The sequence below is a fragment of the Dipodomys merriami genome, unplaced genomic scaffold (assembly GCF_024711535.1).
Source record: "Dipodomys merriami isolate MVZ:Mamm:240054 unplaced genomic scaffold, mDipMer1.0.p SCAF_7, whole genome shotgun sequence".
Lineage (NCBI taxonomy): Eukaryota > Metazoa > Chordata > Mammalia > Rodentia > Heteromyidae > Dipodomys > Dipodomys merriami.
In genome coordinates, this window is record NW_027206290.1 from 18,771,774 (window position 1) to 18,799,604 (window position 27,831).

A 27,831-nucleotide genomic window follows, 5' to 3' on the forward strand; every position below is an offset into this window, starting at 1 on the left:
GGCATGGGCACTCGCAGATTTTTTTATTTGCGCAAGGCTGGTGCTCTACTACTTGAGCCACACCTTTACTTCAGGCTTTTTTTCTAGTAATTGGAAATAAGAGTCTCATGGACTTCTCTGCCCCATCTGGCTTGGAACAGGATCCTCAGATCATAGCCTACTGAGTAGGTAAGATTACAGGCCTGAGCTGGGCCACTTTTTTAAAGTAAGAATCAAACTCAGGGCCTCAAGCAGGCCAGGCAGAGATCAGCTCTTACAAATAGCTACACCCCCGGCCCTGTGCAGTCTTTTTGAAAACCTACTTGTTTTCCATAGTCAAAGGTGAACTTGTCACCTAACCAAGCCAACCATTTTCTCCCTGTTTACCTGGAGGGAATGTGCGTGTGACAGTTTGTAGAGCAAGATTATTCCTAACAGCCCCAAAGTAGACGGAAAAAAAAAAATAAAGTTAATATTCCTTAACTGAGGATAGGATCAAGACACCTGAGCTGGGAGCCCATTGACACAGATTTCTTCCTAAGAAAGACAAAGAAAGGGACTTTGTGAGGACAGAAGACGGAGCAGCGGTTTGCCAAGGGACTGGACAGTGGCCCTGCTCTGAGGCTGGTGACTCTGGGCCTAAGCATTGTCACCTTTAGGAGATATATACGTTTGTATGTATGTATGTATGTATGTATATGTATGTATGTATGTATGAATGAATGTATGTGTGTACTTATACATACACAATAATGACCCCACCTTTCCCTCCAGGGGCCAAGCCAGCCGGGCGCTGGGGTCGCCCGCACCTAGGTCGCACCGCCCGCGGGCGCGTCTGCGGTGCCCCGCACGGTGAGTCTCGCTTTTATTTTTGGCCACAGTTTTAGCGATGGGCAAACAGATCACGGAAGAAGCCCGCAGACGCCCCTCGGCGGCGGCCGGGATGCGGGCTCTGTGAGCCGCGGGCAGGCGGAGGGCCCGGCGGAGGCGCGCGGGGCCTCGCGGGCGAGGGGACGAGGGGGAGGCGTGCGGGGCTTCGCGAGCGGCCGGGAGCAGGTGGAGGCGCAGGCGCGCGGGGACCCGGTGGAGGCGCGCGGGGGCGTGGGCGCGGGAGCGAGGACCCGGCGGAGGCGCGCGGGGCCGCGGCGCGCAGAGACCCGGCGGAGGCGCGCGGGGGCCCGCGGCGCGGGCGCGAGCGCGGGCGCGGGGATGGCGGGGCTGCGGGGCGGCCGGCCGGGCCTGGGGTCGGCCGTGCGCTCCCTGCTCTTCTGGGCTCTCGTCTACGGCTACTGCGGGCTCTGCGCCGCCGTCCACCTGCTCAAACTTTTGTGGAGCATCGGCCGGGGACCGGCGCGGACCTTCCGGCGGGCGGCGCGGGAGCAGCCCCCCGCCTGCCTCAGCGACCCCTCTCTGGGCACCCACTGCTACGTGCGGATCAAGGTGAAGGCCGTGCGGGAGGGGGGCGGAGGGGGGAACCGGCGCGCGGGGTGGGGGTGGGGGGCCAGAGGGGAGATCCGGAGCGTGTGCCTGGTGTGTGTCGTTGTGTCCTCTGCTTAGTGTATGTGAGAGAGACAGACTGACAGACAGAGCGAGCGCACGGCCGTCCCTGCGCGCAGGCCCCCTCGGCGGGCTTGCAGACGCGGGGTCCCCGGGCGGCCCGCAGCCGTCCCCGCTTCCTTTCCTGCCCTCGCCCTTTTGCCCTTTGGCGCGCGGGGCCGCGGTCGGGCGCCGACCCCGGGACTGCGCCGACCCGGGGGCCGCCCGGACCCCTGAGCTAGGACGAGGCGGCCCGTGGAGTCGCTGCGATCGGGTCGCCGGGCGGGGAAGCCTCCGGGGAAGCCGGGGAAGCGGCGGGCGGGCGGCAGCGACCTTGCCACCAGGCACCAAAGGAGTGGACTCCGGAGTCAGTGCCGGCCGAGCGCCACGACCCCGGCGGTTCCGGGCCCCGGGGCTCCGGGCGGAGGCGGGAAAGCGCGCGGGGCTGGGGCACCGCGGGAGCCCCGCGGGACGCGCAGAAAACCCGCCCGGAACCGGGGTCCGGACCCAGGGAACATTTGCCACAAAGAGACAAACTTGGAACTTAGCGCACAGGATCACTAGAGTTGTTTATTAAATCCAGTCCTTCCCCCGCGTTTCATCCTCCGGGGAGGAGGTGGGGGAGGAGGGGGAGGGAGAGGAGAGAGGAAGAGGAAGAGAGGAGGAGGAAGAGGGAGAGAAGGAAGAGGAGAGGAGGAGGGGAAGAGGGAGAGGAGAAGGGGAGGAAGAAGAGGAGGAGGAAAAGGGAGAGAAGGGGAGGAAGAGGAGGAGGAGGAAGAGGGAGAGAAGGAAGAGGAGAGGAGGAAGAGGGAGAGAAGGAATAGAGAGGAGGAGGGGAAGAGGGAGAGGAGGAGAAGGGAAGGAAGAAGAGGGGGAGGAAGGAGAAGATAGGAAGAAGAAGAGGGGGAGGAGGAAGAATAGCAACAGGATAAGCATTTTCAGGGATTCTGCATTTGAGGGAAAAAATCCTGTTAGTTCTGTCCAACTCAAGGAGTGACAAGAGCTTTAGCCCCTGGACTGCTTTAAATGCCTTTCCTCTGATGGTGGCCATCTGAAGAGCTTCCCTAGCCCAGACATCAGAACCAAAGAGTGGGTAGAACATGGTCCTAGGAGTCAGGACAAGAGAGACCTAGTCACTAGTCACTAGCCACTGCCTCCCCCTCCCCTTCCCTTCCCGGACATTCTCCCCCCCACCCCCAGGATTGCTAAGAATGGCCCCAGGGCCTTGTGCATGCTAGGCAAGTGCCTTATCACCCTCTCAAGTACCTTTATGATCCGAATTAACATACTTAGGCCTTATTTAAATCTGTAAAATAATGAAGCTGAACTAGATGGTCATATATGTATATATATATATATATATATATAATCTTTAAGCGGTTGTATATATGGATATTATATATAAGTGTGTATGTGTGTGTGTTGGTTCTGGGCTTGAACTCAGGACCTGGGCACTGTCCCTGAGCTTCTTTTGTTCAAGTCTCGTGCTTTACCACTGAAGCCACAGCTCCTCTTCCAGCTTTATCTGTGATTAATTGGAGATGAGTCTCCAAGACATAACTGCCCAGGCTGGCTTTGAACCATTATCCTCAGATCTCAGCCTCCTGATTGGCTAGGATTATGGGCATGAGCCAGACTTATATATCATCTTAAAGTAGTGGTTTCCATTCAGCAAAGCAGTTTATGAATGCAATGCATCTTGGACAATGTCACCAACATTTTCATCCATCCCGCCCAACCCACCCTTTCCTTCACTTTAATTTTGTAGGATAGTCAATTTTTCTTTCCTCCTCCTCCTCCTCCTCCCCCTTCCCCCCCCCTCCTCCTTCATTTTGTAGGCTGGTGTTCTGCCATCTGAGCCGTACCTCCAACCCAAGATATTTTCCCAATTATTTGTTGCCTCCCGAATTCTTACATTGAATTTTTGACTGCGTTGTTCCCACCCCCTTCTACCCTAGATGATCTTTAAGACTCTTGCACATCTGAGTCAGTTACTTGAGTAATCTCATGCAAAAGCTAGTGTCTGTGTTCAGCTTTTGCTTCCTAGTTTTCCCTAGCTTGCTTTCTTTTAGAATGTTTGCTTTTCTTTCTTACTAGCTTCTCTACTTTGCTATCTTCCATTTGTTTAGTATTTGGCCTCTGCCTCCCCTACCCACCCCCCTCTATTTTATTTTCCTTTGGCTATCTTATTTCTACCTTGCAGAGGGAAGTCTTGAACACTCAGGATGCAGTTTGATGTGAGGCGCAGGCAGCCAAGGAAACAGTACAATGCAACACCCCAAATAATAATGTGGGAAGGAGACACCTAAAAATAAGAGAAGGAGGTGTGAATTATGTAATGGATGGCACAGCTTTTGACGGGCAATCTGAGAAAAGTACATGGCTAGGGGGTGAGGTTGGCAGGAATATAAATCACATCAGATTTATTTACGTGGCCTACGGAAGTTGAGCGAGATAAAACGTGACACATCAGTAGGAGGAGAGCTACAAAAAAGGTGACATTGCCTCAGAAGCTCAAAATATTTAAACTGACTTTGGAGAACAAGAAGGGAAGGGACTAGAAAGGAAATGTCAACAAAAGTCAATCATTCCATTCATTTGATGGATAAATCATCATTTTTTAAAAAAATAACTGATATCTTGAAAATGAGTAATAGTTACTTTATTTTAATGTCAAGATTAATGCAAATAAGGGTTTTGTTTGGTATTGATTTTTGTGCTGGAACTGGGACTTGAACTTAGGTTCTAGGCGCTGTCACCTAGTTTTTTCTGCTCAAGGCTGATACTCTTAACACTTGATCCACACCTCTGCTTCTGGTTTTTTGGGTGGTTAATTGGAAATAAGAGTCTCACAGACCTTCTGCCTGGGCCAGCTTCCTGAGTAGTTAGAGATGTAAGCCATAGGCACCTGGCCGTAAATGAAAGGAAATGGAAACACTAAATATCATAGTTTGATAGCCAGCATCAAACATCACTGACATTCCATGTGTTCTGTTTTTAGGATTCAGGGTTAAGATTTCACTACGTTGCTGCTGGAGAAAGAGGCAAACCACTTATGCTGCTGCTTCATGGCTTTCCAGAATTCTGGTAAATTTGCCCATTGGCTTTTTCTTTTGCATCAAAACTCTATATTCTGTGCAGTGATCACAGCGTGCCATTGATGGTGTAGATTCTCTCACACTTCTGGAGACTACAAAGTCCAAGATGAAGGTGCTTATAGCTGGTAGTAAATTCTCATTGCGTCATCCCATGGCAGAAGGTGGAAGGGCAAGGATGCAGGATGAGACCTTGTCCTCTTAGATCGGATCCCTCGTGGCCTCTTAGGGGTTCCATTTTTTAATACAATCACAATGGCATTCAGCTTGAGTTTTGGAGGGAGCAAACATTCAGACCATAGCCCTTACCACGAATTTTTTTTTCTTTCAGAAAACCATCTTATTTGCACACAGTAATAGTGGAAGGGAGCTTTCATTGCTATAACTCCATAGATATGCTCCAGACAAGTTCATTCCCTCCATTAATGTCCATATAACTTCTTCCTCCTCTCCTCATTTTTCAAATGGCTTTAAACAGAATAATCATTTGGTGGCTTTAAACAGAATAATCATTTCCTTGTAATCACTTTTGCCATGTCTATGAACACTCCTGCATGTTCCTGAATCGTAACAATGGTTTTCTTCTTAAAGAAACATACATACACCGGACACTGGTGGCTCACACCTGTAATCCTAGTTACTCAGGAGGCTGAGATCTGAGGATCGCAGTTCAAAGCCAGCCCGGGCAGGAAAGTCCGAGAGACTCTTATCTCCAATAAACCACCAGAAAACCGGAGGTGGTGCTGTGGCTCAAGCGGTAGAGTGCTCGTCTTGAGCTGAAGAGTGCAAGGACAGCACCCAAGCCCAGAGTTCAAGCCCCACAACCAAAAAAAAAAAAAAAAAAAAAAGAAAGAAAAAGAAAAGAAACCTACATATTAGCCAGGCACCGGTGGCTCATGCCTGTAATACAAGCTACTCAAGAGGCTGAGATCTGAGGATCTCAGTTCAAAGCTAACCCAGGCAGGAAACTATGAGACTCTTATCTCCAATAAATCACTAGAAAACCGTAAGTGGCGCTGTGGTTCAAGTGGTAAAGCTCTAGCAGTGAGCTAAAGAGCTAAGGGACAGTGCTCAGGCCTAGAGTTCAAGCCCCATGACCAACAAAAAGAAAAGAAAGAAAGAAACCTACATACTACCATCCTAAATTTTTTTTAGTATTATAAAATATAGTTTCCCAACATTTTCTCTAGGTTAACTATTATGGGCAAAGTACAACACTGTATTGGGCAAGCGGATTCTAAATATTAGAGTATATTATTAGACTTTGCCAGAAAACCATACCGACATCCAAGTAGAAAGAATAAAGAAAAGGTTTTTTGTTGGTAAAGGGACCAGCAAGACCCCTTCTCACAAGAGAGAAGTGAGAAGAGGTGCCAGCTATTGTCTGAGGTGACTACATAATCTGCTAAGGCTAGGAGCGGCTAGATGGGTCTAGGAGGCGGAGACCGGGCTTCAGCAGGTCGGACTAGGATTGATGGCTGCTGCCCAGGTAGTAGATAAGGGGTCCTGCAGCTACCTAGAGCTGAAGGTCACTCTAAGGGGCTCTTGTTGCCTTATATGGTGGTAGCTGCCCCAGAGGAGTGCCATCCCAAGGTAAAGGGGGGTTGGAGGCTGATCATTTACTGCCTTTGCTACATGTGCCTAGTGTTTGAGTGTTTGTTAGCAAGAAGGTTTTGATGAGGCTTAGGGTGGGTTGGAGAACATAAAAAAGAAGACATGGGGTGGGAGGCATGGCAGAGCACCTACCAATGAGTGAAAACATCTCCCTAGTTCAAATCCTGGTCTAAAAAAAGCAAGGAAGGAAGGAAGGAAGGAAGGAAGGAAATATAAACTATTTCCTGTGCACAAGACTAGAGCTCATATGAACAAAGGGTAAATTTGGAGAACAACCCGTTTGCTTTTCATGGGGGATTTTTTTATAGGAAGGGGTTTCATGTAGGTGATGTTTATCAAAGCAAGCAAGCAAGGTTACAGAAGCAAAACAGCCTCGAGTCACAAGAACATAGGCAAAACATAATCTTGACTTGGTCAGCATGATCGATACTCTCAATCCTATTGGTGCTATTGATACTTGATTACAAAAACTCAAAACATCCTTGGATTACAGAAGTCAAAATACAACCTTGGGTAGGGGTAGTCTATTTTACAGAAATGGTTTTTATTGTAAGCTCCTGACGAATACAGCAACTCAGTACAGCAGGTGAGAAGCCTCAAGGTTATCAGTGGCTTCAGCAAAGTTTGTGGTAAACTGCAGAGCTGCCAGGCCTGGGAAGCTTGAGGGAGGGAGAGATGTTCTTTTGCTTTTTAGCAAGGATGGAAAGGGGCTAAGTCTGACCAGCAGTCAACCTCAGCTGGTCAGCCTTAGCCTGGGGTTTTTCTTTACCAAGAGGTTTTGCCTTTTATCAAAAATGTTGTTCTGTTTTCTGACTTCACATTTTTGTTCCCATGGATATCCTTCTTTTCCAAGGGAAAAGGGGCTCAGGGGAGAGAAGGAGGGACTGAGACCAGACAATAGAAGGAACTTTCTGCCAGTGAATAGTAACTCAGATACCTTGAATTTTTGGTGAGGATTATCCCAAAAGTTAGAGCCATGCATTTGGCTCTGGAATTGTTAGTGTTTTATTCATGAAAGGGACTCTATGTACAAATGTACTAGAAATGTTGGTGTGCTTAGAAGTATTAGTCCTTATAAAAAGGAATGGAGACAGATGCCCGTGGCTCACGCCTGTAATCCTAGCTACTCAGGAGGCTGAAATCTGAGGATCACGGTTCAAAGCCAGCCCAGGCAGGAAAGTCCGTGAGACAGTTGTTTTTTTGTTTTTTGTTTTGTCAGTTGTGGAGCTTGCACTCTGGGTTTGGCCACTGTCCTTCAGCTCTTCAGCCGGTCATCATAGCTACACAGGAAGCTGAGATCTGAGGATCATGGTTCAAAGCCAGCCTGGGCAGGAGCATCTTTGAGACTCTTATGCCCAGATAACCCCCAAAAGCCATAAGTGGAGCTGTGGCTCAAGTGGTAGAGTGCTAGCCTTAAGCACAAAAATGCTGGGGACAGCACTCGGGCCCTGAGTTCAAGCCTCAGTACAGGCACAAAAAATAAAAACGTTTTAAAAAGGGAATGAAGGCTACCAAGGATCCGTCCTACTCATTGTTTTTCTAGAGCAGGAAGCCTGTGGGTGCCTCTTCCTGAGAAGACTTTCCCTTCATGAAGATCCCCTCTCCGGATTTAGCTGTATGAATAAACATAAGCCATTTTCATCTGTTCTTCCATCTGGAGACAACCTAATTAGGTGGTGTAGAAAAAACTGCCTCCTGCTTCTCGAGCAAATGTGTGCAGCCTCACCTCAGGGCGTACATAACACGACTGGCTCACCATAAAGCGCTCCTCCGAAGCGGTCATCCCATCTGCCCCGAGTCACCTGGGCAGTGGATCCTGGCTTAGCCACATGGTAGTTAATTCCAAAGTCAAAACATAGGAAAGACTTGTCACATGGTCTCTAATGAATACTCCAGAAATGTGGCCGACACCATGAGTCCCCAGTTCTAGAGATGATAACAACAGGCAGCATTGACTGGAGCCATGGCCAGGTATCCTCACAAGGTATTTTCATGTAATCTCAGTGGAGCATCAGAGCTACCCTTCTGAAGTTGACCATGCCAGAAAGTAAGAGTCCCTTTGTTCTTTGAAACTTATTGCTGATCTCTGTTACTTAGCTTCAGTCCAAGGCCTGATCACAAACATGGATTTTTTTGTTTTGTTTTGTTTAACCCTTCCAATTTCACATTGTCTACAGAGATTCAAGAAGGTGTTAGGAAGCCCAGCAACAATAAAGGAATGCCTTACTTGAACATTTTAAATCGCCACTCTAATAATATCTAAATATTTAGGTATTTGCTTATTTAGCTGATTATTTAAATAAGATGAGTTTTATTTGGAATGGTGGGGATAGTGAGGCTTCATTGCTTCAATAAATACCCATGCTTCTTTTTCTTCTGAAACACTGATTTCATTATGTGTGGAACAATCTACGTAAACATAAAAATGACTCTACAAGAACTTCAACCATTTGGCAATTGTCTCAGAGTCCCAGAAAAAGACACTAATATGTATTTGATATGGGGAGATGGGTGCTGTGTGTTTTATGTTGGGATGACAGCTTTTTATATGTCGTTCATATTATTGCTCCATTATTTCCTCATTATCAGAGTCTTTTTGCAAAACTGCAATGCCTGATAATTCTTTTATTTTTCTGGTCCTGGGGCTTGAACTTTGAGTCTGGGTGCTGTCCCTAAGATCCTTTTGCTCAGGGCTAGTGCTCTGCCACTTGAACCACAGCTCCACTTCCAGCCTTTTCTGTGATTAATTGAAAAGTCTCACAGACTTTCCTGCCTGGTCTGGCTTCAAACTGCAATCCTCAGAACTCAGCCTCCTGAGTAGCTAGGCATGCGCCATCGACACCCACCATGAAATGCCTGATGATTCTTGTACATGTCCTAGAATCTTCAGTGGCCAAAACAAACTAGGAAGAGCCCGGCACTGGCCCTAGGACATTTGCCTCATTTGCTCTAGTAGTCCAGTCCTGAATGTGTCCAAAGGGATCTCATCCTTGTGAGAATACGAAAGCTCTTTTCACCCTGTATGTTAGGAAATACACTCATATATTAGGAAGTATATGCACATTATCAATAGGAACAAGTCCCCTATATTTATCAAATCCAGCCTTTCTCATTCCGGCAAGAGCCTTGCTATCATGTGAAACATCAGCACACCCAAAGAACTCAGTTGCTCAAAGAAACCACACAATGTAATGAACTATATTGACCACCAATCTGAAAGCAACCTGGTTGCTCAGAGAGAGAGTCTTAAGCAAGTTCATGCAAATTACTGGTAGCAAAATACCTCTTTTTGAGTATGTCATACCCTAAACCAAGATTTCTACATTGTCCTTCCTTCTCACAAGAATACATCTGTTACTGTCTTCAGTGGGTCTAGTCCATTCCACTCAGGTGATCTGGAAAGAGTCACCCAAAACCTGGGATGTAAGTTTTAGGACAAATCTCTTTCTTTATTCCTTCCTTCCTTCCTTCCCTCCTTCCTTCCTTCCTTCCTTCCTTCCTTCCTTCCTTCCTTCTTTCTTTCCTTCTATTTCTTTTTCTTCCTTCTTTTCCGTACATTCTTTCTCTCCCTTTCTTTCTCTGTCTTTTCATTTTGAAAAACTTTATGTATGGAATTTCAGACCAATTTCAATTTCTACCAAAAGTATAAATGTTATTCCTCTACCAATTAAGTTTTGTCTAAATCCACATAGATTATAAGCTTGTTTGCCTACCTGGTGGATCAGAAATATTTGATAGAGTGAAACAAAATGACCATTGGTGCAGTGTGTGAAAGTGCTTTAGAAAGAGAGGCATGCCATATGAGTGTAATGTATTCGCTGCATGCATCATCACTGCCTAAGAATAGCTGTGACAAGTGGTGATATTTAATGCATTCATGGTACACAGGAACAAATCCTGGGTCTTTCTTAGAACTCAAAGGAAATAGAAAAGAAGATACACATCTGTGAGAACTTGAGCTAAATTAGCCCCAAATGAGGCTGTTTGTCTGAGGATGATTTTTTTTTCTTGAGCTCTCTTCTTTTTTTCTCTTCACCTCAATTTGCATCTCTTTTAAAAATATTTTGAGCTGACCCAAGCAATTTCTGTGAGCCTTCTCCATCCCCAGCTGTAAGGAATGCATGTGTCATCACTCAGTGCTGAAGCAAGTACAAGGCTCTTGGTGCAGACAGCTGAGCACAGAGGCCACAGAAAGAGGCCAAGAGCAGAGACCTTTCTTTGTGATGGAGCTACAGAGGACACTTGCATCTGAAAATGGCTGCCCTTGTAAAACCTGGAGCCTCCCTACGTTAAGAGTAGTAACTAAAGCGCAGCACCAGTGGCTCATGCCTGTAATCCTAGATACTCAGGAGGCTGAGATCTGAGGATCGCAGTTCAAACAGCCCCTGCAGGAAAGTCCATGAGACTCTTATCTCCAATGAACTACCAAAAGAGAAGGAAGGAAGGGAGGAAGGGAGGAGGGAGGAAGGGAGGAAGAGGGAGGATGGGAGGGAGGGAGGATGGGAGGAAGGCCAGAAGGCCGGAAGTGGAACTTATCTCAAGTGGTAGAGCACTAGTCTTGAGCAAAAGCAGCTCAGGGACAGTACCAGGTTCTGAGTTCAAACTCCAGGACACACACACACACACATGCACGCACGCACGCACGCACGCACGCGTAGTAACTGAGAAAGAGGTTAATTTCTTCCAAATGCCTCTGCAATTATCCTAAGGTTACTATCTAGAAAAAAAGCACATGACAGTGGTGTTGTTTATTTATGATATTTTCAGGATTAGTGCTTCTGTAGCATGTTTCATTCCTGTATCAAGGGACTGTTTCTGTCATATGAATGACATACTCACCCATTTAACACCAGAGTGACTTCAGTTAGAGATAAAGTATGAATCACAATATATTATTAGTTATAAATTCCAGGAAGGGGAAATTTGTGAAGTATTCTTCTATAATTGAATAAAATTTGCAGTTGCTTCATTTCTTACAATTATTTATGATGTTGCTCAGTTCCACTCAATGTTAACAGTCATAGGTGCTTTTGTTTTTGTTTTTGTGCTGGTTCTACAGCTTGAACTCAGAGACTTAGTGCTGTCCTTTAGCTTTCTTGCTCAAGGCTGGCACTTTACCATTTGAGCCATAGCTCTACTTCTAACATATCCTAGTAGTAGATTGGAGGTGCTGTAACTGTTCACAATTCCAACTATATGTGTGAGTGTGTATCTGTCATATAAGGTGATAGACCTGTATTGATCTTACTGCCTGACATCACTTCCTCTGGTGGTCTCCTCACTATGTATGGCTCCAGAATCTTTTTCTTTTTTTTTTTTTTTTTTTTGGGTCTGGTCGTGGGGCCTGAACTCTGGGCCTGGGCACTGTCCCTCAGCTCCTCAGCTCAAGGCTAGTGCTCTACCACTTGAGCCACAGCGCCACTTCCGGCTTTTTTTCTTTTTGCTTATGTGGTGCTGGGAATCGAACCCAGGGCCTCAGGCATGCAAGGCAAGCGCTCTACCACTGAGCCACCTTCCCAGCCCCTGGCTCCAGAATCTTATATCCTTGTGTTTGTCTGGTGCACTTCAGAAAGTTCCAGACAAGAATCTCCTACTTAGGTTATGTCAGGTAATTTCACATGTGTTTTCCTGAACAGATGTACATGAGCATGCTTTTGTAAGATGCAGATTTTGAGTTCTATAACACAGTAAGTCGCTTTGAAAAGGCTGTGTCCTTTTCAGGTATCTAAAATAATTTAACTTATTTGGAGATGATCTCTTGAGTTTCTGTGTTTTCAGTTGGTTCTGTGCTTCTCTGATGAAGTATGGAGGCATGCCTGTCTCAGCAGAGGCGTTCAGTGCTTGCTATAACATTATGGCCATTATAGCTGGTCACTGCAGGGCCATTTTGTTTGCTCAATGTTTTGAATATGACCATTGCTTGTACTTATGGCTTATGATTGACTCACAGAAGAACTTACATTGCAAACAGAGGCTTATCTTAAATGGCTGTTCTATTAGATTCTTCCAGTGACAGCCTTCATTTTCATCCTCAGGCTTTTTCTATTTATGAATAAACTATTATAATTACTAAAAACACCAAGCCCTACTTGATAGTGGGAAAAGTAAGTAAAAATCAGTTTCAGAAAATGTACATAGGGCTGGGAAGATGGCTCAGTGGTAGAGTGCTTACCTTGCATTTCTGAGGCCCTGGGTTCGATTCCGCAGCACCACACAAACAAAAAGAAAAAAGCCAGAAGTAGCGCTGTGGCTGAAGTGGTAGAGTGCTAGCCTTGAGCTGAAGAGCTGAAGGACAGCGCCCAGGCCCAGAGTTCAGACCCCACGACTGGACCCCCCCCAAAAAAAATAAATAAATAAAAATAAATAAATATTTAAAATCTAATAAATGTGCCAATTTAGAGAATCAAATAATTTTGTAGCAAATGTTCTGTTTTGTTTACATTACTCTAACCAAAGCCCTGGGCCAGATAAGCACTTAGATGTTTTGCTAAAACTCGGAAACTCATCTGCCCTCTCCTCTCTTTTATCATCCGTTTATTCTGTCTAGAAATTTAGGCTGCAGAATCTGTACCTGCTCTTAGTACAAATTCCCATGTTGTAAGTATCTTTTAAGAGAAGCTTACAAAATTTATTTATTAAATATATGTATAAGGGAGGAAGTAACAAGTTAGACAAGAAATGTACTCACTACCTTACTTATGTAACTGTCATCCTTCTGTACATCTTGTTGACAATAAAATTAAAATAAAATAAAAAGAATTCCAAGGCCTAATATGACACCAGACCAACTCAAATATATATGTATGTATGTGTATATATATATATGTATATATATATATATATATATATATATATATATATATATGAAAGGATGACATCGATCAAGATGTACTGTACTCACATTCTGACTTGTTGAACTGAAACCCTTTTGTATATTATATATAAACATACCAAGCATTGTCTGGTATTTTATAGCTTCTGTAAATATTCCATTGGAGCTGGTAGAAGGTGAAATCATTTTAGTGAAGATTATCAGCACTTCTTTCTATTTTTTTTCCTGTTGTAACATACAAATATCTAACCTTTTTGCAAAATAAGGAATTTTTACAATTTTCCATTTAATGTGACTGTTTGGGTTTTTTTGTTTTTTGTTTTATTTTGGTTGGTCATGGGGCTTGAACTGTAGGCCTGGGCGCTATCCCTGCATTCTTCAGCTTAAGGCAAGCACTCTACCACTTAAACCACAGCACCACTTCCGGTTTTCTGGTGGTTTATTGGAGATAAGAGTCTCACGGACTTTTCTGCCTGGGCTGGCTTTGAACCATGATCCTCAAATCTCAGCCTCCTCAGTAGCTAGGATTACAGGTGTAACTCAGCAACTGTATAGTTTTGATGTTTGAATTTGAGACAGGGATGTTTCTATTCTGACAAGGTAGGGTGTGAAGTCCTGGGTTCAAGTGACTTCTCTTGCATAACTAGCTAGGATTATAGGCATGTGCCACCATACCCTGGCTACTGTTTGTCTGTGTTAGTTGGGTGTTTTTGTTGTTTCTTTTTTTCACTGCAGGTATTCTTGGCGTCACCAACTGAGAGAATTTAAAAGTGAATATAGAGTTGTCGCATTGGATTTGAGAGGCTATGGAGAAACAGATGCTCCCATTCATCGAGAGAATTATAAACTGGACTGCCTAATTACAGATATAAAGGATATTTTAGATTCCTTGGGTAGGTTAGCTTTTTTATGTATTAATTCTTTTTAAGGAACATTTGGCAAGTTGAGAATTGCCTTCTCTGCTTGGAAGGATGCGTTTTCCATCGCTGCTGGGTGCCATCAGGAATCTGTCAGCTTAGTTTTAGCTATTTATATAGGAAAGTTACATGAACATCATCTTGAGGGCCTAGCTAAGGATGACTTTCAAATTTTAATTTTTTAAAATAGACCTTTCTAACCAAACACCAGTAGCTCACGCCTATAAATCCTAGCAACTCAGGATGCTAAGATATGAGGATCAAGGTTCAAAGCTAGCCCCAGGCAGACAATACTCAAGACTCTTTATTAACCAGCAAAAAGCTGGCACTAGAGGCAGGGCTCAAGTTATAAGGCACCAACTATGAGCAAAAATGTTGAGCAAGAATGCAAGATCTTGAGTTCAAGCCCCACTACAGGGGCGTGCGCGCACGCACGCGCGCACACACACACACACACACACACTCTCTCTCTCTCTCTCTCTCTCTCTCTCTCTCTCTCTCTCTCTCTCTCTCTCTCTCTTCTCTTTCTTTAGAGAATTAAGAAGAGAAGGCTCCAGTCTGGGGAGGGGGTGGAATACGACTAATGTCTTCTGTTTTTTTGTGTTTGTTTGTTTGTTTTTGGTCAGTCATGGGCTTGAACTCTGAGCCTAGGCCCTGTCCTTCAATTATTCAGCTCTAGGTGAGTGCTCTACCACTTGAGCCACAGTGCCACTTCTGGTTTTCTGGTGGCTTATTGGAGATAAGAGTTTCATGGCTTTTCCTGCCTGGGCTGGCTTTGAACTGCAATCCTCAGATCTCAGCCTCCTGAGTAGCTAGGATTACAGGCTTGAGCCATTGGAACCTGGCTCTGTTTATTATTTTCAGAACTAATTGTTGAATATTCATTGTTCCTTTGACATATTCATTTTAACATGTCATAAAGAGTCCCTGCATTGTCTCTGTAGTATTGATCAACTACAATTATTGTGTCAGATATTCCCCAAGGTCAGTGTCACACACCCATGGTCATATATTCCCATCTTCGTGCATGTTCATAGCCATCAAGAGATAGTAGCAGAGCACCTGGCCAAGTCTCACACCAAAGATGCAATACAGCATACTTCTACCAGAATATCCTTGAACTCATAATTTACAGTCTGTTTCTCACAAGTGCTGGGATTACAGGTGTGTACCAACACGTCTGGTCTAAAATAATCTAATCTTCTACACTCCCTTTGACTAATGTCCTCCTGCTAACATCAGTATGTTAAGGAAACAATATAGTGAGAAACACCATGAAATCAAAGACCTTTTCCATATTGATCTAACAATAACATATATATTTCTATAATAATCTAATGCCCATAGCCAAAATTTGAGAGAAGCAAAAATGAATGGGATCTAAGGTGTCAACCTGCAGTGTTGTTAATGAGTCTGATCACTCAGATGCTACTTTTATACAGTTGGCTTCATTCAGATTTTGTGATAATTCTATCTGACCAGGCCTAATTCACCATCTCAAAAGATTTTGGGGTGTATGTGTGTGTGTTGATGGTAAGAAATTCTGAAAAGAAATAATGTAATTGTAACTATTACAGAAATAAATGACAAAGTCCATCTACACTAGGAAAATCTTGTATAAATCGCTAGTAATCCATATTTTAATCCTCATGTAAACTATCATGATTACATGAAATGGATCTTACATAGTTATGATAATGTTCCTTAATAATAGGATTCATTCTGGGAAGTACCTCGGTCAGCAGTTTGGTCTTTGTACAAATATCAATGTATGTGTAAGTCAACATAGATAATATAAGCCATTTACTCAGTGTGGCCATAGTAGAGACTTCGTGAACACAGCAGCATGAGGTTACTGCAGGCATTCCCTCAGCAGCCTGGCTTACAGCAAATAGTTTTAATTAGAGCCATTCTCTAAAATAATAATAACAGGATAATACACTAAGCATATAAACTAGTTACTAAGTCATTTATTATTCTGTACTGCATACAATGATGTCATACTTTCAGTCAACTGAGCAATAGGTTTTGTTTACATCAGCATCACCACAAACACCCAGGAATGGACTGCACGGTATTTTTTAGGACAGATATGTTACTTGCTGATAGGAAATCTTCAACACCATTTTGATCTTATGGGACCACCATTATATAATCCAGCATCAATGGAAATGTCTTTCTGTATCAGTGACTGTATGGAACTGAGGCTGTAATTAAGACTTTCTGCTAGTTTAATTTGATTTCATACTTCCCAATGAATGACTGCATTTATGACATTGGATTTATGCAATTTGGGAGAAAGTAGTTACTACTTGGAAATAAAGATTTATAAAATGAATCTAAGGGCTGGGAATATGGCTTAGTGGTAGAGTGCTTGCCTAGCATGTATGAAGCCCTGGGTTCCATTTTTCAGTACCACATACACAGAAAAAAACAGAAGTGGCACTGTGGCTCAAGTGGTAGAGTGCCAGCTTGTGCAAAAGAAGCTCAGGGACAGTGCCCAGGCCGAGTTCAGGCCCCAGGACTGGCAAAAAAGAAAAAATCTAATTGGGACATTTATACTTGCTATACCTAGTGATTTCTCAGTATTCAAAAGTGATTCCATATAATTTTATTTATGACCTAACTTAACTACACTTGGTCTTTACCATGGTTCCCAAATTCTGGAAATGCTTAGATGGCAATTTAAGATTAAACAAATTTGTAGACTTCCTGGCAAAGAGATTCTGAATCTCTAAGTACAACATGGAACCTGGGCATCTCAATTTTATAAAAAGCTATCTAGCTAGGTGCCGGTGGCTCACATCTGTAATCCTAGCTACTGAGGAGGCTGAGATTTGAGGATCATGGTTCAAAGCCAGCTTGGGCAGGAAAGTCTGTGAAACTCTAATCTCCAATAAACCACTAGAAAACCGGAAGTGGTGCTGTGCCTCAAGTGGTAGAGTGCTTGCCTTGAGTTGAAGAGCGTAGGGACAGCGCCCAGGCCCAGAGTTCAAGCCCCACGACTTACAAAAAAAATTAAATAAATAAATAAAAAGCTATCTAGCTGACTTAGACGTACAGACAAGTTTTGGAACCACTAAACTTAATATTTTTATTTCCATTTTGATTTTTATTGTATATGTCAGTGCTAAAGCTTGAAAGCAGGGCCTGGTGACTGTCCCTGAGCTCTTTCAGTTCAAGGCTAGTACTACTTAAGCCATACCACTACTTCTGACTGTTTGGGTGGTTAATTGGAAATATAAGTCTCACAGACTTTCCTGCCTGGGCTGGCTTCAAACTCTAGTCCTTAGATTTCAGCCTCCTGAGTAGCTAGGATTATAGGCATTAGCCACTGGCGCTCATCTCTCAATATATTTCTAAAAGTATATCATTTATAGAGTAAATAGGGCGGAAAGGTGGGGAAGAAGGTTCTAGAAGGAAAATGATTTTATGTGAGAAAGTGATGCACCTACTTATCTCTTTTCAGTTACATGAACATTTTTCCCCTTCCTTACAGGATATAGCAAATGTGTTCTGATTGGCCATGACTGGGGGGGTATGATTGCTTGGCTAATCGCCATCTGTTATCCAGAAATGGTGATGAAGCTGATTGCTATTAACTTCCCTCATCCGAATGTCTTCACAGGTGAGTCTGAATTTTCATTAAAACGTATCTGCTGATGGGACAACTCACTATTGTCACTAACGTTTTGGATTAAAAATAGCAAAAATTTGGTTAACATCCTCTTTTCAAAAGTTAACTGACTGGGCTAGGAAGGTAGCTCAGTGGTAGAGCGCTTGCCTTGCATGCATGAGGCCCTGGGTTCGATTCCTCAGCACCACATAAGCAGAAAGTAAAAAAAGCTGGAAGTGGTGCTATGGCTCAAGTGGTAGCGTGCTAGCCTTGAGCTGAAGAGCTGAGGGACAGCGCCCAGGCCCAGAGTTCAGGCCCCACAACCGGACCCCCCCCCAAAAAAGTTAACTGACTAAGCTGGGTACCTGCAGTTCACCCCTATAATCCTGGCTACTCAAGAGGCTATGATCTAGAGGATCACTATTGAAGACTAGCATGTGGCAATGTCAAATACCTTGGTTTGGCAACCTTGGGCTTGCTAGGCAGATGTGCAGCCACTTAAGTTAGACTCTTTTGCTTTATTTACTTTCAAGATAAAGTCTTGCTTTCTGGCTGGCTGGCTTAGGCTGTGATCTTTCCCGATGCAGCTGGGGATAACACACTTGAGCCACTGCTCCCTGCTATTGCTTGAAACGAAGTCTCACAGACCTCTTTTTGTCTAGGCTGGCCTCAAACCATAGTCCTCTCATCTCTACCCTCAAATTGGCTAGGATTACAGGCTTGAGCCACTGTGGTCATCAATTCGTTTTCAGGTGTTGTGACTCAAGCAAGCCTGTAATCCTAGCTACTTGGGAGGCAGAGATCAGGGGATTACAGTTGGAGGCCAGCATGGCATAAAGTTTTTGAGATACACCATCTGACTTAATGGATAGACATGGTAGAACATGCCTGTTGTCTCAGCTACAAGAGAGGCACAATGGCACTATAGTGGCACGTGCCTGTCATTCCCAGAAACACACAAAAAAATCACAAATAAGAGGACTGCAGTCCAGGCCAAGCCTTCAAAAATGACCAAGGCAAAAAGAAGCTGGAGGTATGACTCAAGTGGTAGAGAACCTTCCTGGCATATACAGGTCCCCCTCCCCCAATTTAACACTTATTGCCCAAAACTTTTAAAAATATGTGCAACTAATTTACTTATTAAACCAAACATTTTCAGGAGTCTTAAAGTCCTTAAGACTATATTGTATTTGGGTCTGCAACCATACTGCTTGATGTGTACTGCATATTTCATCACATGGAGTGTTAAAAGATGAATGCTCAAAGGTTGGGAATGAAGGAAAGTGACTCCTCTTTGCCTTTACACATCAGTAAGTGACCTTGGCATCTCATTGATGAGCTAGTTCATTTAGGACAGCAGGGCTAGCCGCATTGTTCACTGTACTGCCTTGATTTGAGGACAGCTAGCCATTGGTTGTGGACCATCATTGCCATTTTCAACCCAGTGAACAAGACAAATAATGTCTTCATTCTGAAATGGCTATGAACATCTGTGTCCCATCAAAGGAACTCTACTTAGAGAACCTCTGCCTTAAAGGGAACTCAAAATCTTAATAGTGAGCAATGACCTGTGAACAATGAGTTGGCACTGTCATAATAACGATAATGTCCTGTTTACCCTTGTTAGGTTTTGTCTCCTTTTGTCTTTATTATAGTTATATTATTTTCAGGTAGTTGCACAAAGGAGTTGTTCAACAGAGCAGTTTACAAATACAGTGCAGTTTGATCCACCTCTCTTCCCCTTTTTAGCACTGTTACCCATCCCTCCCCTTCCCATTCCTTCTCTCACTCTTTGCAATTTTGCAGGATATGCATTGGAGTCAGGTTTAAGCACTGCTGAGATCTACAACACCCTTTTAGGAAACAAAAATTCAGAGAAACATATTTCTATTTCTTCTTCAAAATTAGTGCCTGGGGAAGACAGGGGCTTCAGTGACTACATAAAGTGCACACTGCAGGTGTATCTCAAGTTCACCTGAGGCACAGCTTCACCTGTGCAGACTCTTGAGGCCCAGTAAAATAGCTGCTTAGGGTGCAAGCGCCCTGAGATGAGATTCACTTTTCTCCACTGAAGTAGGCACCAAAGCCATATGTGCTGGAGTGGGTTTTTTTTGGTAGCAGTCATGTGTAGGTAAACAAATTGATGATTTCAGCAAGAATATTCTGGAACTACATTCTTAATTGCATCAGATCAATAAGATGTTTTCAGTAGCATGCCTGCATTTTTTCCTATAGTTAAATCTCTTAATACAGGAGTTATTCAATGACTTCACAAAAATCTATGGAAACTGCTCAACTCACCTAAAAATTATGTCTAAAAACTCTAAACTGTGAGTTGCACACCAGTGGCTCACATCTATAACCCTAGCTATTTAGAAGGCTGAGATCTGAAGATCACAGTTCAAAGCCAACCCCGGGTATGAAAGACCTGAGACTCTTACCTCCAATTAACCACTAAACAGCTGAAAGTAGCATTGTGGCTCAAGTGGTAGAGTGCTAACCTTTAGCAAAAAAAAAAAAAAAAAAAAAAAAAAAAAAAAACCCTCAGGAACAGAGCCCTGGCCTTAACTACAAGCCCTAGGACTGGCAAGAAGAAACAAAAACAAAAACAAACTCCAAAAAAAAGCCCAAAATTCCAATGATGAATATCATTACAAAGTTAAGAGGAAAAGAACATAGAGATTATTCTAAAGAAAAATATAAAGAATCTTACTTGTGGATCCTCTTTTAGGATCTGGGTGAGTGTCCTTAGAGGTCTTTCAATATGAAAGTAACATACCTTTTGAATGAAGTCTAATCTGGAATTTTAATTTCAGAATACATTTTACGACACCCTGTCCAGCTGTTCAAATCCAGCTTTTACTACTTCTTCCAGATACCCCGGCTTCCAGAATTTATGTTCTCAATAAATGATTTCCAGGTAAGTCAAACAAATAACATATTATTAATCATGCTTTAATTTTCAATTAAAGCCCATTTTTTAGGATGAAAACATGGAATCAAAAAGTTAAAATTTAATAAATAGGTTTAAGGACATGCTTGTTTTTTGTATTGTTTTACCGTCTCTGTTCATGTAATGAACAGAGCCTGTGAGAGCCTGTACTCCTGCAGGCTGAGCTTTTGGTAAAGAAGGGTCTCATAGAGAGATGAGGGCCGAGAACACCAGGTAAGAAGCCCTACGGAACAAATAAAACCCTTTTAAATGCAGTACTAGGTAGCTTTTGGTGTGTAAGTATCCTGGATGCTTTTTGAATTCTTGTCACAACACAATGGTGTTAGATATTGAAACAATCAAGCTCATTGGGAAAAAAAAAAACATCATTTTACTAGAAATAATTCTGGGTATATCTCTCTGACAGATGAGTGCTTTTTAAATTTTAATCATTTATTTTGGTTTCGGAGAAATGAAGCCAGCACCTCACATATGCTAAGCATCTCTCTGAGCCACACTCAGTCAAGAAAGGATTTTTTTTTCCCTAGCAAGGAGAAATTTCTTTCTATGCAGAAGGGTGCACCATAGCCAGAAATCTGGTAAGCAAGCCCACAGTGTAGGCAGTTGGCTTCGGTATTTATCGCTAATGTAGCAGGCCCTGCTCCTCTGCTCAGATTGGTTAAGCCTCAGGTTCACAATCTGCTTATGATTGGCTAGTTTGAATGAGGTGAAATGCATTTTTATAAGGTGATTTTGAAATAAGATGAACAGTATACAAGTAATCTCAAAATATACCCACACTCTCTTCTGTTCCTTTTTATATATGTTTTATTGTTATTGTAGAGGTTATATACAGGGGGGTTACAGTTACATGAGTCAGGTAATGAGTACAATTCTTCCCCATCCCTCGTTCTCCCCGTTTTTCCCTACCATCTCCACAAACAAGGTGTACACTTCATTTTCCACAGTGTCACCCTTTCTTCCGCCTCTTCTGTGCCACTCCTTACCCTCCTAAGACAAACAAGAAAAAAGGAAATGAAAACAAAAACAGCAACTAAAAAAAAATCTCGTTTCCTTTTCTTATAGTTTATCTCATAAAATACTATTTATATGATCATATGCACATAGCTATAGAGCCTTTGTGATCTACTCCTTTCACCTCACTGTGTGAAAGACCTGTTTATCATATCCCGGTGTATTTTTTTAAATCATTGTGTTTACTTGGAGATGTATAAGTACATTCTTATTACCACAAATAAGGGAATCTGTGCAACCTATGTTTCTTTGGATCTGGCTTACTTTGCTTAATGTAATTTTTTCCAACTCTTTCCATTTCTGGTAAAGTATCATTCTTTCTATTGGATGAGAAGAATTCCATTGTGTCTATACATATTTTCTTGATACATTCATCCACTGAGGGGCATCTGGGTTGGTTCTCTAGCTTGGCTATTTCTTGAATAGTCTGAGGTATGTCCTAATTCCACCTTGAAAAGAAACCAGTTTAACACAAAATCTTACATTTCAAAAATTCTTTTTGTAAAGAGGGGATTTTTTTTTCACCTGATCCAGTGACACTTTAAAAACCTCACAAAACCAATGGCAATTCCTTACTGTCATTTAGCACCTATTTAGATTCCCTTAATGCTTTTTTCTTGTTACATTTTATTTTAATCAAGAACAAAACAAGGCCCATACATTGTACATTGTTATTACAGCCTTTTTAAATTTAATTTCATGTACTTGTTTATCTGTATATTTACAGACAGGACTTTATTCCCAGATTGGCCTTGAACTTCTGGTCTCTAATCCTTCTGTCACAGCCTCCCAGTGTAGCTGACACTATATAAGCACAGGCCACCACCCTGAGCTGTTAGGCTTTTAAACTTTATTAAAGGTTCTTTTTCTTTCGATTATTTGTCCTAAGGGAGGGCCCCACACTTTGGATGGGATTAGTTGCCTCAAGGTGGAGTTTCACCTGTTCTTCTAACCTTCATTTTCCTACTTCATTTGTGCTGCTTATCTAGGAACATTTCTTGATACCTAAGACATCACCAGCACTCAAGTATGGGCTCTGAGTCATCCCCCTGTCCAAACAAACATCCCTGACAACTTTTCAACAAATGGATGTTACTATGCAGGAATCATGATAGCTTAGGCCTACTATTTTATAGCAATGTGAAAAATGGTGATTTCCTAGTTGTATTTTTATATTATTTTTCAGTACTGGGGATTCACTCAAGGCCCCTCACTTGAACCATACCCAAACTCTTCTGCATTTTTAGTTTGTTTTTCAGATAGGACCTCATGCTAACTTGGCCCAGGGTTGCCTATTTCTGCCTCATGAGTAGCTAGGATTTCAGGCATTTGTCATTGTGCTCAGCTCCATTTTTTTCTTTTAAAAAGAACAATATTTTCCCATATGTTTTAGTTGGTTAATAAATTAGATAAATGTTTTTCCCCCTTTTACTAACCAGTTTTCAGCATAAAGAGTGTATTTTTGATATATGCCAATCAATTACAATTTTTTTTTTTTTGGTCGGTCATGAGTCCTTGAACTCTGGGCCTGGGTGCTGTCCCTCAGCTCTTCAGCTCAAGGCAAGCACTCTACCACTTGAGCCACAGAGCCACTTCTGGTTTTTTGGTGCTTAATTGGAAATGAGTCTCATAGACTTTCCTGCCAGGGCTGGCTTTGAGCCAAGATCCTCAGATTTCAGCCTCCTGAGTAGGTAGGCTTACAGGCATGAGCCACTGGCACCCAGGTCATTATTCTTATTGGTGCTCAGATTTTTCCAGATTAGAGAAGTGGAATCCCTGTAAATTGGCTACCATTTCCTGTTATATAGTCCCTTAAATCAGTGACAGTGCTTCTTTCAGAGGAATTTGTGTAAATGTCACTTGGTACCTGACACTTTCACTCCCCTCCAGCTCTGTTATTCATGAGTTATTTTTAGGGTGGGGGCTTGCTTCCCACCTGGGCCTACACCTGGAACATGCTGCACTGACTGTAGGCTTCTTCTTGTTGTTGGGATCATGGGTATGTGCCACTGCATCCAGTTTCTCTCTGTGGAGATGACATCTTACAGATGTTTCTGCCTGGGCTGACCAGACATCATGATCCTCCTAAACTCAACCTCCCGTATTGTTGGGATGACAGATGTGTGCGACTACAGCCCAGCTTGGTTTTCTTTTTCCGCTTAACCATATGTCTTGGAGATCACTCCAGAAAAGCATCTTTATTCTCAGGGTAGTAGGATCTTAGTAGAACATTGCTGTTGCATGTACTGCTATATTGCATTTTATTTGACCCATCCCCCACTGATTGGTATTTGCTTCTAGTCAGTGTGTGTGTGTGTGTGTGTGTGTGTGTGTGTGTGTGTGTGTGTGTGTGTGTGTACCAGTACCAGGACTTGCTTGCTAGCTTGATGCTCTACTATTTGAGCCATGCCTCCTGCCTAGCTTTTTGCTGGTTAATTACAGATGAAGCCTGATAGACCACAGGCCAGCACAGTCTGGCTTCAACTGTGATCCTCTAAATCTCAGCCTCCTCAATAGAAAGGAATAAAGGTGTGATTCACCAGTGCCTGGCTCTTCAAGTCATTCTATTGCAATTAATCACCGTATGCGATGTCATGTCATATTTTTGCAAGTGTGGTTTTGGAGTGAGGGATTTCTATGGTAAACTTAGGTCCTAGTTATTCTGCTGTTTATTTACACGTATACAAATGATGCATAGAACAGTGCTTTTCAAAGTTGGGGGGTGGGACGGGGTATGAAATCAATGTCAGACCTTGCAATTAGAATTCATAAAGAACTAAGCATAACAGAATTGAGTTGAAAATATCAGTGTACATTATAAGAATAAGAGCTGTTTCTTTACCTGTTTGTTGTTTATATTTATGAAGTGGGTCAGGCTGTGGAAGGCATTGGTTACTCTGGGAATGCTGGTAAATCATAGTTGGGATATGAAGGAAGGTTTTTTTTTTTGGTAGGACTAGCACTTGCGCTGGACCTTGTAGTATATGAATAGACACTAAGAAGACAGGATGCTTTGTCATAAGGTGGCATTTTCAAAGGCATTTGAAGAAATGCATAGGATGCATCATGAACAATGAGGCTTCTCACCCCGCTGGCTGGGAAACCCACCATTCACTGTACGAAAAACACCCCCCCTCCCTCGGCTTTTAGAGTCAGTGATTGAGTTTATTTGACAACTGAGAGGCTTTCTTTATTCCTTGTTCACTTATATTAGGCTTTGAAACACCTGTTTACCAGTCAAAGCACAGGCATTGGACACCGAGGCTGTCGATTAACAACAGAAGATCTTGAAGCTTATGTTTATGTCTTTTCTCAGCCTGGAGCACTAAGTGGTCCAATTAATCATTATCGAAGTATTTTCAGGTCAGTATAACTTCATTTTGGTCAAGTAAAATATTTCTATTTGGGAAGTAGAGCATGGTTCAAGTGGTAAAGTGCCAGCTTTGAGCACAAAAGCTAAGGAACGGCATCCAGGCCCTGATCAAGCCCCAGTACTGACACACATAAAGTTAATTATAAAAAACTTTTAAAAGAAAATGCACACTATTTTCAGCACACAAATTATTTCTAAAGACTGATTACATAGTGGACTACAAAGTAACTCTCAGCCAATACCAAAGAATTATTATCCTATGGATTAATATTCTTTGAACACAATACAGAAATTAACAATAATGTTGGAGAAAACTTTGTATTTTCAGAAATTTGTAAAACACTACTGTGTCTAGAAGAAAAACAAAACTGCCTGCTTTTCCTCTTCTGTCACAATGCAATTAAGACTGAAGATTTCTCTGACTCCAAGTGTGGGAATTTCTCCCCATTAATAAACAAACAGGCCAGCCTTCTGTGGCTGATGCCTATAATCCTAGCCACCCAGGAGGCTAAGATCTGAGGTTCATGGCTCAAAGCCAAGCTAGGCAAACAAGACTGTTAGAATCTTATCACCAATTAACCAACAAAAATAGTGGAGGTATGGCTCAGGAAGTAGAGTGATACCGTTGGGCATAAAAGCATAGGGACAGTCCCTGAGTTTGAGGAGTTTGAGCCCCAGAACCACCTTCCCCCTACACACAAACACACATACACACCTTTAAACTTCTTTAGTTGTGCAGATTGATTGCCTAATGCAGTTTTTTTCAAGTATTTTTTCATTAGCACCTCCTTTGTAGACTTTAGTTTTCCCTCATCACCCTCAACCCACAAAATGTTCATGTATGTTTATATACTATATGTATATACACATTTTATATTAAGCAAACAAAGTAAAAGTTATCACCCCTTTTGTGAATGCATGGCCTGATGGAAAATTCATTTTTATAATGAATCCCAAGCTTGTGTATTTTATTTTTCTAGTTGCCTGCCTCTCAAGCATCACATGGTGAACACTCCAACACTACTATTATGGGGAGAGAAAGATGCATTTATGGAGGTAGAGATGGCTGAGGTCACCAAGATTTATGTGAAGAACTATTTCAGACTGACCATTTTGACAGAAGCTAGTCACTGGCTTCAGCAAGACCAACCTGACATCGTAAACAAATTGATATGGACATTTCTAAAAGAAGAAACGAGAAAAAAAGAGTGACTTTTCTTTATCTTCTGGGGGGAAGAGGACTGTATTGAAATTTTGTTGTTGCTGTTTGTTTTTCTTGTGCCAGTATTGAGGCTTGAACTCAGGGCCTTGCACTCTTACTTGGCTTTTTTCACTCAAGGCTGGTGCTCTACCACTTGAGCCACACCTCCACTTTCAGCGTTGTGCTGGTTAATTGGAGGTAAGAGTCTTTGGGGTTTTTCTGCCTGGGCTGGCTTCAAACCATGACCCTCAAATCTCAGCCTTTTGAGTAGTTAGGACTATAGGAGTGAGCCACCAATGCCCAGCGTGAAATATCGTTTTTAAATTTTCATGGACTTCTTTACATTTTATTAGGAAAAAAGTTTTAATATGCTTTATGATAAATAAATATCCTGAAGAATGGTATCAGAATATCTGAGAATGTGTGAATATGTAATATAATTATTTTCATTTGCTGTATTTTGCACAGAACAAGGTCTGCCTTAAAACTGCTACAACTTGTACACAAAGGAAATCAGGGAAAAGTAGCTCCCTTTTGGTTTCTTGCTTTCTTTGCCCTGTAAACATGTTGTGCCTTTCATAAATGTACGTTAAAGCTTAGCTGTTGCATATTATAATAGGCAAATCTGCAATGAAACAAACTTAGTTTTATTGTTAAAAGATTCTTTTTTTACTGTTTTTTTACCCATTAAATTATATTATCAAATCTGTTGGATTTACAAAATATGTATTAGTTTGAAAGTAAACATAACTTGCTGAATATACATCTCTAAAATGGACTCTACATACTATGAGAAGATAAACTGTTTTCTGAAGCCAAGAAATGTGAAGATTCTTATATATGTACACATACACACATATGTGTATATGTGTGTGTGTGTGTGTGTGTGTGCACGCGCGCACACAGATTTGTTCAGCATTGCAAAGCAAGGACAGATATTTACTAAGTTACTGGTCTTAATTCTCCAGATTAATAACTGTGATTTAGGAAAAGGGTCCCAAATTTCTTTTTGTGTCATTTCTTACAATAAGAATTGAATACTGGGCGCTGGGAAGGTGGCTCAGTGGTAGAGTGCTTGCCTTGCATGCATGAGGCCCTGGTTGGATTCCTCAGCACCACATAAGCAGAAAAAGCCAGAAGTGGGGCTGAGGCTCAAGTGGTAGAGCGCGGGTCTACAGCTGAAGAGCTGGGGGACAGCGCCCAGGCCCAGAGTTCAGGCCCAACTAAAAAAAAAAAATAAAAAAAGGAATACTGTACGTTCTATGGGCACTAGCATCATTTCTCCGTAGAGCTGGAATTTGTTGTGTTTTTGAATTGATACATACTCAGATTATGATGTATTATAGGCAACTGAAAATCTGTTTATGAATAAATGCAGTGGTCCCTCTTGTCCATGGGGAACACCTTTCAAGACCCTTATTATTAGATGCCTGAAACTGCAACTAACTGAGCTTTTTAATATCACACCTTTTCCATTAAGCACTAACACACTGTGGCTGTGGCTTTTTCACTTTGAGGTGTGGCAGCAAAATTAGCGCGACTTTCTTCTTTCTTTCCATTTCCAAAAAAGGTTCTGGTTTGGTTTAAAAAATATATATATGTGTGTGTGTATATATATGTATATGTATATATATATATATATAGGTCTTGGGGCTTTAACTCTGGGCCTGAGCCCTGTCCCTCAGCTCTTCAGCTTAAGGT

General features: G+C 42.5%; 1 protein-coding gene across 1 annotated transcript; it reads left to right on the forward strand.

Moving 5' to 3' along the window:
* The first annotated feature begins 1,338 nt into the window (after positions 1 to 1,338).
* Positions 1,339 to 27,533, forward strand: Ephx4 (epoxide hydrolase 4). Its single transcript, XM_070007645.1, has 7 exons — positions 1,339 to 1,419; positions 4,517 to 4,602; positions 13,792 to 13,949; positions 17,473 to 17,601; positions 20,406 to 20,509; positions 24,771 to 24,919; positions 25,910 to 27,533. The coding sequence occupies exons 2-7, from the start codon at positions 4,571 to 4,573 to the stop codon at positions 26,139 to 26,141; spliced, it is 804 nt and encodes a 267-aa protein (XP_069863746.1). The 5' UTR covers positions 1,339 to 1,419; positions 4,517 to 4,570; the 3' UTR covers positions 26,142 to 27,533.
* The last annotated feature ends 298 nt before the right edge of the window (positions 27,534 to 27,831 follow it).